This window comes from Protomyctophum bolini (genome assembly GCF_963924005.1).
Source record: "Protomyctophum bolini genome assembly, chromosome: 1".
Lineage (NCBI taxonomy): Eukaryota > Metazoa > Chordata > Actinopteri > Myctophiformes > Myctophidae > Protomyctophum > Protomyctophum bolini.
The window spans coordinates 11316210-11331629 of NC_137862.1; the positions used below are offsets into that span (position 1 = coordinate 11316210).

Here is a 15420-nt window from a genome sequence, read left to right on the forward strand (position 1 = left end):
CAAATCATTATTTTGTGCAAGCTTCTTTTTCTTCTTTCTTGTGTATCTCAATGTCAACACATGTAGCAACACATAGTGACTGGCAATGTAACTGAGATCTTTTGGAGACACTAGTGTTTTAATCTGCATACAGAGTGTCCCTACCGTGGACTATCACATCCTCCAAATAAAAATAAAAATAGCAGATATACAAGCTTGTACACCTGCTATTTTCTATTTTATTTATGTGTTTCAGGGTCCTTGGCATGAAAAAGTTGGAGACCTCCTGATTTAGAAGGCATTTGTAGAATCGGCCTCATGTCTTAATGGGTTAAAAAGACAAGTGATTTATTGGCACCTCAACAGACTGACTGACAGACACATTCTATGTACAGACACATTCTAAGTAGTAGTACAGTATGATCTATGATGGCATTAGTATCAACTCTGAATTGGGTTGTATATTTATTGACATCCTCCCAGGGTATTCAGAGTGAAACCTGACGGTTTAGAAAAGTTATGCAAACAAATAATTATATACAACACACTCAACTTCATTCTAACTTGAAAACTGTGTGCTTGTGTAGTTGTTAATAATGATAAAGAAGGACAGCACTCCAAATGGACTATTATTGCCATACAGGTTTTTTGGACAAGACGCCATTCCTCATCGTGTGCAATGACAATTTTACACACCCTTTCTTTTATATAATAGCCCATTACAAATGCTGAGAAAGAGTGTCTTGCCCACAATGTCCGTGTCGCAACATTGGCAATAGTCAAATTGTGGAGTGCTTTTACGCAAACAAGTTTTAATTTAGATGTCAGACATGAGTTTATGAATAGACGGAATATAAGGTATACCAACAAAAAAAAACATTACTTTTTTATATACAATATGCCATCTGAAGCCATTACAAATGTATTGAATAGACTTGTAATCCTACTTATACTAAACTATACAGTCAAAAAGGCACTGTGGTTGTGAGTAAAACATTTTAACTTTTTTTTCTCTATGAGACTGCATTATTTTCTTATCAAAGGGAACCTACGATTATGTTTAGAAACACACTCAAAAACACCTAACCACAAATATTGTGTGTTTCAGTATGGTAGATTACATCATCTGGATAGACAACATCATCAATGACCATAGTCCATTGTTATGATATGGGCTGTTGTGTGATATGAGCCGATATGTCATATCCAGCAAGCTCAGCTTGAGTGCCAATAGTTTGCTGTTCAGCTTATGAAATGCTCAGGAGTAGAAGGTAAGCACACTCTTGTGATTGCCTCTAATGAGCAACGTGGGTGGAAGGTTTTTGGTCAGAATGTCCAGCCAAGCCATGTAGAGGTAGTCAGAAACAGATTCCTTACGAGCGATGGGCATGCTCCTGCAGAGATTGAGAGAGAGAGAGAGAGAGAGAGAGAGAGAGAGAGAGAGAGAGAGAGAGAGAGAACAATAGGCAATAAGTAATTTAATAATTCTCAGTTGTACCAGAAAACTATATATGATAAATATTAAGGGCAAAAAGAATGAGCATTTTTGTAAATAAAAATCACAATGCTCTTAGTTTTCTGAGTTCTTAGATCAGAGTGTGCCTGGTACTGCCCATGTCCATTCCATGTTTCTGCGTTTGCATTATGCTGTACTTACACAATAATTAGGTTGGCCGATCTGGAGTTTTCCTGAAGCAATTCATTCAGTCTCAGCTGGAGGTCAGTCTGTAAAGTAGGAACAGTACGTTGTTTTTTCATTTCTCAATTTACAATTATTTCTTTCTCAAAATTGCCCACCATTGTAGTTTATGCATCATCTTTGTAAGTGTTTACCTTCTCGTCAAAGGTGTTCAGCTCTTCATCAGAGATCTTCCACGGGTATTCTTGCCTCAAGGCCTCAGCGTTAGCTTTAGACCCCTCACGCAAACGGAAGGGCTCAATCATGTCCTCCAAGACTTTAGAGCTGGTAAAAGGAGATCAATATTTGAGCTGACGCTGGGAAATATTAACAGTTTTTTCTTTTTACGGTAATCATGTCTAGTATAGGCCTATTGTTATTTTCAACCAGGATCAATATATTAGCTGTGTTGATCTACAACTTTTAAGTGTCTCCCTCCTCACAGAGTGTGTGAGGAGGAGTACTTCATAGGACTAGATTGATCCGTGTGATGTGGTAACATCATGTGATGAGGTTAGGCAGTGTTGTACCCTGTTAGGTTAGGTTAGGCTATTGTTATTGGCCGCTTCTCGTCAGCACCACACTGAAAGAAAGAAGAAAACCCTACCTTTCAGAGCGTGGTTTGACATGGATGTCATCAATAACGTTGATGTCATCACACTTAATTCTAAACTTCTTCAGCAGTAACTTCATCCTGAAGGAACAAAGAATCACACACATACGGGTGTAAATTACGTTCGTACATAATTCATTGTTAAATGTGAACAGTTCCTATGACATGGTTTTGGTAGTTTATGGGCTCTGCTTCATGAAGCATGCCTATACTAATTTATTTTCCAATTTGACCTCCCCAGTGTTCATTTATCTATTTGTACCGCCCCACAGTTAAAGATTTGACAGTGTAGGGAATTAAAGTGATTTGTTCTTGCACTCACTCCAATTTGTCTTCCTCACTACTTCCAGGCTGCCCTGCGATGAAGATTCTCAATTTACAGTCCTTCCACTTCTTCCTGGTGGTGAGAATGTAGGGCATCAGCAGTGTCAGGCCTGAGAACGACAGAGACAAATTGTTTCCTATCAATAACACGTTGATAAGGTTGTAGAATAAACCTTTCTTTTCTCCATTCGCATTTATCAAGTATAGTCCTTTTTTGTATTCATCAGGACGCCATTAGAAGAACTGTGAGGTAAGGAGGAGACAACAAGGATGAGACAGATTTGGATTCCTTGTGTTAATTTAACTCTTATAGCGTACACAATACATTTTGCTTATCCTACAGGGATTGCCTACTGTACATTTTGATACTCTCAGAGATAAATGAACACTCTGGGCTTCAGATCTTAAAATTCACATAGGGTTTATTGCCTTCTAGCTTTAACCACACTGCAATATACATACATTTCAAACACAATAGTCTTAATGATTTATTTCCATTGTGATCCCCACAATGGAAATAAATCATTAAGACCAAGTCAATTCAAGCTGAAATCTGTACATTTTATGAACTATCCAAATTGTATGAACTGTGTGTCTTCTTATCCCGAATGAGAGACACCATTTCTAACGCTCATTCAAGAGACAGTCCCTGCTTGGCCATTGGAGATATTGCAAATTTGCAATCATGAGCTAGATGTCTCATGTCCTGCCCAATTCCAAGGTCTACATTTCTCAATGGAAGTATAGGGAGACCACCTCCCACCACTGCAGATATGGTATTAACATATTGTACCAAACAGTTTGGTTAGAATAACGTTAATTCCTTAAAACGAATTCCAGATTGCACCTTTAAGTATAGCCTACAGTAGAAAGAAAACCATAATAATGCATAATAAACCCTGATCTTTTCTGACTGAGCAGCTGGTAGGGCAACTCGGCATAACCACGCCCCCTTGACTGCTCTTTTGAAATCATTAGCAGTGCCTGTAGCTTTAATATTGGATGGCAATAGAGCGTCGCAGTCCCTCCCCCTTTCAGAACGACGAGTGGCCCAGGAAATGAAATGCAATGCATTTCTCCCATAGGATTTTCTTTAAGTATTTATTTAAAGACGGTTACGCCGCGGACAAAGCCAACTCGGATCGTGACAAATCATGACAATGAACACAATGTTTTGGGCCGATCAAATAATTTATAAGAAGAAAAACAAAACAAATAGTGTTGTCTCCTGCCTTTATTTTCTTCTTTCTAATGATTTGATCGGCCCAAAATATTGTGTTCATTGTCATGATTTGTCACGATCCGAGTTGGCTTTGTCCGCGGCGTAACCGTCTTTAAATAAATACTTAAAGAAAATCCTATGCATTTCGTTTCCTGGGCCACTCGTCGTTCTGAAAGGGGGAGGGACTGCGACGCTCTATCTGCAGTGGTGTGTTAAATGACATACTGTAGGTGTGCCTGAAATGGTATACCAAAGCCTACCTCCATCATCAAACAGCCACCACACATCAATGGTGCCTTTGGGCTGTTTCGTCTTAAACTGAGTACTCTGCTCCGTCATCTTCTCGTTCAACTTAGTCGCCTGTGGTGTTGGAGGACTGCACACTGACACTGTTGGAGACGGACAGGGTGGTTGGAGGGAGTTTAATGCAGAGGACAGAGAGTACAATAGAACAACAAGCAGACAAAAGCATTTAGAACTGATGCATAATTTATACTTTGTCCTGCTACAGCATACATTACATTAAGCATAACTACATAATCTGGAAGAGCCATTTCCTAATGTGTGTGTGTGTGTGTGTGTGTGTGTGTGTGTGTGTGTGTGTGTGTGTGTGTGTGTGTGTGTGTGTGTGTGTGTGTGTGCGTGTGCGTGTGCGTGTGCGCAACGTGCTCCCACTGTTGTCAGGGCCTGCTCTGCTCATAGGGCACTAGCAGAAGCAGAACCATTATTCAATTGCATCCTCATCTTTGTATGGGCTACTAGATTTGATTACAACTCAAATTGTGATTCAAGATGAAGAGGTATCCAAATATGTGTGTGTTGCTGGTAAAGTTTCATTTGTTAAATCGAATTTGTGTATTTGAAAATTCTCCTCTCCTCTCTCTCTCTCTCTCTCTCTCTCTATGTGCAGTGATGTAAATAGGTTTTCAATGTAATGAGTAATGTAATGCAGGGAGGGTCTTTTAGATGAGTCCCAGGGACATTTTATGAGTCCCACTTTAACGACGTTAGGAGTCATATTTTGCCATTTTTACAAATTGCAGCATTTAACTCCCATTTCATTTTATATGGTTATAATGTGGTTATATTCATGTAGAAAACAGAAGAATAAATTATTATTATAACTAAAGCTATCAAAATAAACTAGAATAAAAAACAGTACAGTAGTGCATCCCGTAGATGCAGAGGTCGTTATTTTATTGACTATAAACTGCATTATGGGATGCAAAATGCACCCTATTTTAATCTCTGAATGTGTCTGTGTGAGTGTGTGTATATGCGTATATGCATGCACATTGCATTTACAAACTGTGTTGGGATCGATTATGTCTTCCTGGAAGGTATATTTAATTTACTAATGTCGCCAGATTAAAGCTTCTGTTAATTGTAAAGCAATTAATATTTAAACATAGGTGTATGGTGGATGATACCTCTGGTAGTGAGCACTTGTGTAGATTGGTTCCTGGACTTCCGGAATATTCCCTTTTTTTTAGGGCTTAACTCATTCTCCAAAGCCTCACTCTCCTGTGCAGCTTTCAGCATCTCCTCTACGGGGTGACAAAAAGTAGTTTGGAATAATTAATTAATTAAATGACCTGTCTTGCTCTCTTCTGGCTCCGTGGTAGTTCTCTAGCTATCATTCAGTAAAATCAAAAGCAGTTAATGCAGCGTATAAAGCTACATGCTACCTCTATTAAGCTGGTAAAGTTAGTCAGAATGCTTATGGTGGTTTCAACCAAAGTTTAACTAAGTTCAAATACTCCAATTCAGTAGTAATTTTAGCATGAGCTTATCTCACACGTGCTTGACCGTTATCTGACTGTTTATGTATAATCTAAGTATCAAAGAGCCCTGCCTTATCAATGTTATCTTTGTCAATTGACTTGCGTAGTCAACAAGAAAGCATATGTTAAGCTGAGGGTTGATTAGATGACTTCTGTTTTTCTTAGATAAGATGTTCTTTGTTAATATTAACGTTATGTTGAAAGAAGTCAGTTGAGGATGAGTAAAATCACTGTCACATGTGGCATATTTCCACTACATCTCAGAGGCGAATATTGTACGTTTACTACTTCTCCACTACATCTCAGAGGCGAATATTGTACTTTTACTACTTCTCCACTACATCTCAGAGGGGAATATTGTACGTTTACTACTTCTCCACTACATCTCAGAGGCGAATATTGTACGTTTACTACTTCTCCACTACATCTCAGAGGCGAATATTGTACGTTTACTACTTCTCCACTACATCTCAGAGGCGAATATTGTACTTTTACTACTTCTCCACTACATCTCAGAGGCGAATATTGTACTTTTACTACTTCTCCACTACATCTCAGAGGCGAATATTGTACTTTTACTACTTCTCCACTACATCTCAGAGGCGAATATTGTACTTTTACTACTTCTCCACTACATCTCAGAGGCGAATATCGTACTTTTACTACTTCTCCACTACATCTCAGAGGCGAATATTGTACTTTTACTCCACTAGAACGTCTGAGGACGACGTAGAGAGAGAGAACTATTTGAAAACATTAGTTACTTTGCAGATTTTGATAATTATTACAAAACATACATTGCAGAGATCATGTGCATCATTTAATAGTTTAGATTGAATACTTAGCAAGAAATGCTAAAGTGATAAGTTGATAACGCAAAAAGCCTTGATGGCTAGTTTCCATTGTGGTCCTATGTATACAATTAATAATCATAATATAATCATATAGCTACATATTTATTAACAAATATGCACTGGCACTATCAATACTTATTTGTCTTTTTTTGTTAATTTATTTGCCATGAGGAGGAAGATTTGGTGTATCCCAAAGAACGTCATCTTGAATGATATCTAAAGCTTGAGTCATACTTAGTTGTGCATGGATTATCACGCTCCCAAAATAGCGGATCTACAGTCACACAATGCATCGCAGTCTTACTTTACACACGTGATAGCAAGATAAAGTTGATCGCTAATTATTTTCCACCAACTGTAAACCCCCAACAGTAAAACATCTAAACTGTATGAAAATGTAATTAAATATGTACAGTATATAGAACATTTTGCAGTATGCATAAGGGAAGAAGTCATAGTTCATGCCTACCTTCTGCCTCTACAATGTGAGACATATCAAGTCCCTGGCTCATCCGTAGCACGACCGTTCCATACTCGTAGTCAAAGGCATCGCTGGCAGAGAGGGAAGAGGCAAACACGTTATAGCTCAGCACAGCAACAAGCGCACTGTACTGTACATTCTGCAGTAAATTACCTGTCTGTCATTAAAGTGCAAGCCTGTGTGTGTGTGTGTGTGTGTGTGTGTGTGTGTGTGTGTGTGTGTGTTTTGTGTGTGCGCTTACTGTAGCACTCCCACATAGGACTGCACTGCCTTGGCATCAACTGTCCTCCAATCTCTCTTGAATCCTGTCATTAAGATGTTAGGCTTCAAACGACCCAGGCCAGAAGCCTATAAGGAAAGAGAGCATAAAGATCAACATCAACCTAGACTAATTTAACCAAAGCAACACAGACCCCATATATATAATGCATTCATTAACAAAAAAAAGAAAAAAGAGTTGATGCCCAAGACAAGAATGAGCCTCAAATCTGTTTTACTGCGTGATGTTTCTTCAGATCACTCGGCAGATGTGTTTCTCTGTCTCTGTCTGTTTCCAAGGGCCTAATGCAGTGTTAATCAATTATAGCGTTTAATCTTCCGCCGTGTTTGAAGTAAGCTATCCTGACAATGAACCAAGGCCTTATCTACAGAGTGTGATTGCCAGGGCCATAAGACTGTTCTCCACTTCTTCCTAATTAACTCTCTTCTCATCTTCCTATTGCCGCATTGTCACACTGCAATAAAATATAATATATACCAGTAAGACGCCCTGAGAGCGAGAAGCGACCTCGCCCTGAGAGCGAGAAGCGACCTCGCCCTGAGGGCGAGGTCGCTTCTCGCCCTAAAGGGCGAGGCCGCGTGCACGCATCCGCCTGGGTGACAGCAGACGGCAGACTGCTGGGCGAGCGCTTTGGCATGGGGGGTCAGATCAACATATGGAATGAATTATGTACTGGCCATATATGGAGCGTGTCCTGTGTGTACAGGGTTTGATGAGGTCAGAACAGGAAGGACGGGTGGGGGTGGATCAACATTTGGAATGTCAGAACAGGTCAACTCCGTACTGTATATGGAGATCTAAGGGTTTGAGGTGAGATGTAGAGTTGATGGCTGGCTCCATATACAGTATGCAGATCTAGGTGATGATCCAGTCTTCTCCATGTATGTTTATCCAGGGTTAGATGAGGTCAGTGTCATGATCTTCATATATGGAGATGGCCATATGGAGGCGTGATGTCACAAGGCGTGACCATATATGGAGGCGTGACCATATATGGAGGCGTGACTAAAGGGAGATGCAGGTTTTCATAGCATTTTTCTGTGTTGGCACTAGGAAGTTATTAAAATTGTGCCAATAAAACGGTGTTCAAGTCAAACATCTCTCTTGCAGCAAAGCTGGCAGAATGTAATGTCAAATTAATTCTAAATATTTGTACTTCTTTTGTAGTATACCATTTAAGTTGTAAGTTGCAGTACCATAGCGGTGTTTTAGACTTAGATCATGATGTTTCTGTCTATCAAATATAAGAGAGTCATATACTTTGGTTTCGGCTCCTTGATATTGCAACAAGAAAAAAATAAAACCAATAAATCAACAACAATTGCATTATATCACTATTATATAAATGTGATGATATAAAATGATTCTACTAACCTGAAGAAGAGTATTCGCTCCCTCTCTGAACTGGTCACAGGAAACGGCAGCATAGAATGCTTTGCGTTTGTTCTTGTTCAGCCATAACTGATTATTCTCCATGCCTTCATTCATCTCCTGAAGGACTTCTGATCTCGGGCCCTGTAGAGGTCACAGTGTGAATGAATGAATGAATGAATGAATGACTCTTTATTTTCGTGTCTTGTTGTTAAGACCCATCCCTTACGGGATTATAAGACAACAAACAACATAAATAAACAATATCACGTTCACTTCCCAAGTTCCCACACAGAAGCTACACCAAGTATTTGATAAAAAAAACAAACAGATGATAACAGTGATAATATACTGGAGCTGTTAGGTACCGTGTAACATTTGTATCTCCAAAATCACATGAATGGCCTTACCACAAACACTTCAGCAGTGATACATAGTCCGAACTCCTTTGAGAAGGAGGTAGCCAGGTCTATGAGAGCTGGTCTGATCTTGGGAGCACCTGCCAGTACCATGATCTGAGGCCTTAAAAAAGAAATAGCAGTGTTCTACAAGGTCACGCAGGACTTCAAATATATTTGTTGTGCTGTACCCATAACGAGGCAATTCAGCTTCACATAATATGTGAAATTACCTGAAATTCTTAACATGGTCGTCTATTCCAGAAAGAGCCAGAGTATTGCCCACTGCGCTCACAAATGTCACCGCTTGCGTGGATGAGCCCCAGTTCACATCTGGAGGTAGAGAGTGAAACACATGAATGCAAATGCAGAAATACGCAGACCTGTGTATGGCTTTGGACTTGCATGCTCAACTCACTTGGTTTCTTGACAGTAACGTAGATATAAAGAAGGATTTCGATGCCGTATGTGAGGAGAGCGGCCCACCAGTTGATGACAAACATAACTCCACAGCAGAGCACTGCCCCAATTAAAGACAACCACATGTTGTAGTACTTGTACCCCGGTCTCCATCCTAGTGAATGCATCACAGAAGAGAGAAGGTAGTCAGAAACCGTCGACTGCTGAAAAGGGTATTTTGAGAGCGACCGTGACTCTTTAGCCCTACCTGGAGACTTGGCATAGGATGCGTGGAAGCAGGAGAAATTGATGAGGGCATACGACGCCAGGAAGAAATTGGAAATGATGGGAGCAATGGTGTTCAGATCAGCTGCAATACGCACACACACAGACAGGTGTCAGAAAGGACGGCACTGAACCGACACCCTACAAATGAAGTCTCAGACAGCAAAAAGTAATTATACTAACCAACGATGATGAAGGCTATAGAAATTACGAAAGTGAGGATATAGCCACGGATTGGCTCGTTGTTCTTGCCATGACCCTTGGCAAAGAAGTGGAGGGCCGTGTAGATGTTGTCTTTGCACAGTGCCTGAAAGAGGAAGGAGCATGGGTTAGTAGCGGAACATCATTCGTATATTTTGCTCTTTGACCTGTGGCAGCAGTTGTATAGAATATAGATCGCCTTTAAGTTTCCTCCACAGTGATACTTGGTGCGTCAAACTGACCTGGAGAACTTTGGGAGCACTGACGAGAGAGGCAAGGGCTGAGGAGAGTGTGGCAGAGAAGGTTCCAGCGATGATGAGGGGGCCGAACCCTGACACCATGGTCATCACCTGGAAAAACAAACAAACAAACAAACAAAGAAAAACTGTGGATGAACCTGGATCACTTTTTCTGCTGCTGCCTTTCATCAGAACTTAGATTTGAATAAAAAACAATTCAGGCTTTTAGGTTCGGTACCTGGAAGTTGTTCATCGAGCCATATTTGCATTTTACACCGGGCTCCAGACAAGAGGAGAAGTCATATCCCAGCTCACAAGCAGCCGTCAAAGTGCCATTACAATGCATTGAACCAGTGATGGTGTCATTGGAGTTCCCTGTGGCTTCTCGCACAACACCGGCAGCTGCCCAGTCAGAGAGGAGGACAGACACATTACATATATGGGACTCATTTCTCAACATAAAATCTAAATATGACATTCAATGTTGTACCACAACAATCGGTATAGCTTCATAAAAGTTACACTAAGTTATATTCAATACACGAGAATAAGCAAATGGTACAGTATCTACTATCTACCCAGCTGACCAGAGCTGAATCTCTCTTCCATATTGTACTTACAAACACAGAGCGCCACAGCCAGGTAGGTGACGCCTGTGATGAGGATGGCTAGTAGTGTGCCCTTAGGAATGGCTGCCTGGGCATCCTATAAAATAATTACACACATCTGGGTTAGCGCTGCTGGGCTGTCTTTATACAGTACCAACCGTCGTATTCATACAGTGGCTTGTTATGAACAACTGTATGTTGTATTGATAAAGTAGTGTGCAAGCAGAGACATAATATGTAAATAAATAAGTATTTTTGCAATATTGCCAATTTCTCCATTTCTCCAAGAGTGCACTACATTTTATTTTGTCCTCTGAGTCTGAAGGAATGTGAATATATTATACTGTGTGTGTGTGTGTGTGTGTGTGTGTGTGTGTGTGTGTGTGTGTGTGTGTGTGTGTGTGTGTGTGTGTGTGTGTGTGTGTGTGTGTGTGTGTGTGTGTGTGTGTGTGTGTGTGTGTATATATATATAGGTTCATATAGATATATAGAATCAGTCGCTCTTAACCAGTTGAAAAAGATACCTTCAGATCACCAGAGATGTTTGCTCCGGCCAGAATCCCGGTAGCAGCAGGGAAGAAGATGGCAAAAACTGAGAAAAACGTTTCTGTAGCATCGAAGTTCGGAGTGAAGTTTTCCATGAATACCTTTGCTGTGTGAAAAAGAAGTCGGCAGAGAACGTTCATAGGGATAGACTGTAAGAGAATGTAACAGAGTCCAGTAGTGTCTGCGTTTATGTAGGATATAGTATAGAGTGTCCTTACAATCATAACCGAAGAAGCCTTGAGATTTCTTCACCTCCGTTGCAGGGATGAACGTTCCCACAAAGACGTTGACTATGGCCACCAGCAGGACAATCAGTAGTACAATCTGAGCCTGTTGAGGGAAGGCGGGGGTATTGTTCAGATGCAGTGGTGTAAAGTAAATACATTTACTTATACTGTACTTAAGTAACAATTACATTTTTTACACATTTGTACTTTTACTTTAACTTTAGTTACTAGTTACTCTGTAGATTTTTATTATTGTGAACGCAGTGATTGCGAACGCAATGAGCATTAACTATGAGACCTAGCAGAACATGTCTGTCTGTCTGTGTGTCACGCTGTAACACCCGCCCGCCACCAGAGGGCGCAGCTGTATCACACACAAAAAACACGCGCGCACGCACACACACACACACACACACACAAAAATAACTTTAAAAAACGTAACTTAAAAAAAACCTTTAAAAAGTACGTAATCTTTTCAAATTGTTGTTATTGTAATTTACGAGCTGCTTCGCGCGTCTTACTTGTTATTATAAAACATACATTAACCGCTTCTACCCTATACACAATTTGGCGATTTGAAAATAGCCGTCTTACTAGCTCACGATGCAACGCATTGTGAGCTTGTAGTTTGCAATTTTCAAAGGATTTCTATGCATTTGAAAACTTTAAATGGGACATTCTGCATAATGAGTACTTTTACTTGTTGTTTTACTTTGAGTACATTTTGATGCCAATAATACGTTAGTACTTTTACTCGAGTGTGTGTGTGTGTGTGTGCGCGTGTGCGTGCGCACATCCACCTCACCTTGGCCTCCCACTCCATCCCAGCAAGTGATATGCCCAGCAGCAACACCACCGTGATGCACCCCACGATCCTGATGTCATTCAAGGGATCTATCATGATGGCGTTGTTGTCCTGAGAACAGCATGATGGACAGACAGACAGACAGACCAGATCAGATCAGAGCAGATCAGAGCAGATCAGAGCAGAGCAGAGCAGAGCAGAGCAGATCAGATCAGATCAGATCAGAGCAGATCAGATCAGATCAGAGCAGCATGACAGACAGACAGACAGACAGACAGACAGACAGACAGACAGACAGACATCAGATCAGATCAGATCAGAGCAGCATGATGGTCAGACATATGGGAGAATCAGTTGTTGAAGTGGAGTGCATGGTTGTGCCAGCGCGGCAACGTATAAATCAGCCCACATCCTGAAGGTGTCTCATTTCTGGTTATAAAGTGGTGGAAAGTTGTACTGTATTTAAGTACAATTTTGAGGTATTTGCACTTTACTTGGGTTATTTCCAATTTCCTTTTACTTCTACTCCACTACATCTCGGATCCAAATAAACCCTATATACATTTCAGCCATTTGAAAATAGCCAATGTACAAGCTCACAATGCGCAATTGTGAGCTTGTAGACCTGCTATTTTCAAAAGATTTGTATACATTTGAAAACCTGAAACGGGACATTCTGCATAATGAGTGGTACTTTTACTTTTGAACTTTAGGTACATTTCCATGCCAATCCTTTTGTACTTTTACTCAAGTATTTATATATTGCAGTATTATTGATACATGACGTTTTTTCCACCATATAGCAGACCAATTCAAAGCTCACATACTATGAGGAGATCCACCACGGTCTCTGCGAATCCCAACACGTACATGCAGACAGACAGACAGACAGACAGACAGACAGACAGACAGACAGACAGATCAAAGCTCACATACTATGAGGAGATCCACCACGGTCTCTGCGAATCCCACCACGTACATGGACACAGCAACAGCATTAGCGAATGCGAAGATTAGACCAATGGAGCCTCCAAACTCCGGGCCCAAACTGCGAGATATCAGGTAGTAAGCTCCTCCTGAAGTCGCACACGCACGCACACGCACACGCACACACACACACACACACACACACACACACACACACACACACACACACACACACACACACACACACACACACACACACACACACATTCGAAATGTCCACATAATGAGTACAGTACAGGAATACCTTGTACAAAGGACATAAACACTGCCAGGGCAGTTTGACAGTGGGAGAGCAGCCAGTTACAACATGCATGGACAGCAAAGCATCGTTACATACAGATAAAACTGTCTTAAACCAAAACCACATTAACCCTATTTTGCTCCCTATTTTGGGCATGTCATCATACAAATGTCATTGAGCTTGAAATACTACAAAATGTCATCATAGTTTTTAAGTTTTAGTTTTTAGTTTAAGGTCTGTGTGATTGCAGTTTGTGAAGACACCCTTATTGTGACATTGTTTGACGCGTTGGCCATGGCTCACCTCCTCTGACCACTCCATTGGTGCAGATGGCAGACAGGGATAGGCCGGTGAGAGTGGTCACCACACAGCTGAGAAGAATGACCACAATTCCCAGACCTGTAAAGAAATGTGTGAGAACAAATGAGAAAATATTTTCTAGCGAAAGAAAGAAAGAAAGAAAGAAAGAAAGAAAGAAAGAAAGAGATTTTTTTTACACTGCACTCAAGTGTCAAATGGTCAGTCATTTACGCAATAAAAAACTCTTGCGAAATACTGTCCTAAGTGCCCTCCTTATAGTCACCTTGCTTGAACACCTTGAAAATGTCAGTGGAGCTGCGATTGGCCCAAATGGCCAATTCCCAAGACAAAGTGTTCTAGAAGTTTGGAGACAATAACATGCAGCAATTTGCTCTTCCTGGACCCTATATATCTGCTGCCAGTGGCTTCTCTGTGCATCGCCACCACACACACACACACACACACACACACACACACACCTGGAAGCCACTGCCCACTCCACAAAGTGTGATTTCGACTACTAGCTCTACACCGCGGACTGGAGGAGGAGGATTAGGAATTGTCGCATCACGATTTTGCTTATTCCTTCTAAATCTATGTATATAAAATATAGCGAACTCATCGAATCTCTTAGTTACATCAATATTGTTCTTCGCCAATAGTTGGTTTGTGCCTAAGTATTAAGATTATAAAGTTCACATTGGGCATTTTGACTGCCACACACATTCCCAGCCATTTCCCATGATCGCGGTGGTTTGACCCAGAGCCATCTAATAGAAGAGTTACGATATTGAGGGGGCAGAAACCGAGCGCTCGAGCGCTGTTCATGCAGCCTGAACTGAGCCAAGCTGGAGTTGGAACTACATTGTTTTCAACGAGGGCGGCGCAAACAAGAGCTATTTTAAGCATGTGTGCCAACATGACAACTGTTTTAAAGTATTGTATTGCAGGCAGCCTGTGAAGTTGGTGTCAAGGTGATGTATGTTTGCTCAGCAGTTGCTGATGTCTGCTCAGAAGGTTTGAGTGTTTACTCAGACCGAAAACAAATTAGAGGGAACATTGCCGCGGACCACCGCACCGACCTCCGCGGGGACCCGCCTTATATATTAAACACACATAGATATGGAAGCTGCTGGTTATTATTCATAATGTATGAATTCTTGTTTTAACCAAGGTTCATGTTTTAGGTTGTTATTAGAGAAAGTTAGAGCTGTTTTTGACAGGGGGCGGGAGCATTCGAGCATGGGGCTAAATATGTATTTTTTTTACAAAATTTGTATTTCGATTCCTACTAGACCCCAATAAATTACATCTGGCCACAAAAGATCACAGGATCTACTGAATGTGAAGGTAGCCTACAGGGGGAAGCCACACATTGTGTGTCATAGGCTCAATATGTCAGTTTGACACATTCAGTAGATCCCGTGATCTTTTGTGGCCAGATGTAAAACAAAATTGGAGACTATAGTAAATAATAAAAAAGAAATCGCTATAACATTTTGTAAAGAAATACATATTTAGCCCTATGCTCAATGCCCTAAAACGAAAGAAAGCAGCAAATGAAAAAACAAATTAAACTCACCTTTTACTTTCTCTAA

The 15420-nt window shown here is 40.8% G+C and overlaps 1 protein-coding gene across 1 annotated transcript in view; it reads right to left on the reverse strand.

Moving 5' to 3' along the window:
• Nucleotides 1–1237: 1237 nt before the first annotated feature.
• The window catches only part of slc12a1 (solute carrier family 12 member 1), a gene marked incomplete at both ends in the record, with an annotated part of 17509 nt that continues 3326 nt past the window's right edge, over nt 1238–15420 (reverse strand). The window contains 23 exon segments of the mRNA XM_080762087.1: nt 1238–1373; nt 1637–1704; nt 1813–1942; nt 2265–2351; nt 2593–2704; nt 4077–4205; nt 5247–5363; nt 6924–7006; nt 7177–7283; nt 8590–8730; nt 8997–9108; nt 9218–9317; nt 9403–9558; nt 9652–9753; nt 9852–9975; nt 10112–10219; nt 10347–10510; nt 10729–10813; nt 11241–11368; nt 11481–11592; nt 12295–12405; nt 13231–13370; nt 13826–13921. Of these exon segments, the coding sequence (XP_080618213.1) occupies nt 1238–1373; nt 1637–1704; nt 1813–1942; nt 2265–2351; nt 2593–2704; nt 4077–4205; nt 5247–5363; nt 6924–7006; nt 7177–7283; nt 8590–8730; nt 8997–9108; nt 9218–9317; nt 9403–9558; nt 9652–9753; nt 9852–9975; nt 10112–10219; nt 10347–10510; nt 10729–10813; nt 11241–11368; nt 11481–11592; nt 12295–12405; nt 13231–13370; nt 13826–13921 (2648 nt within the window).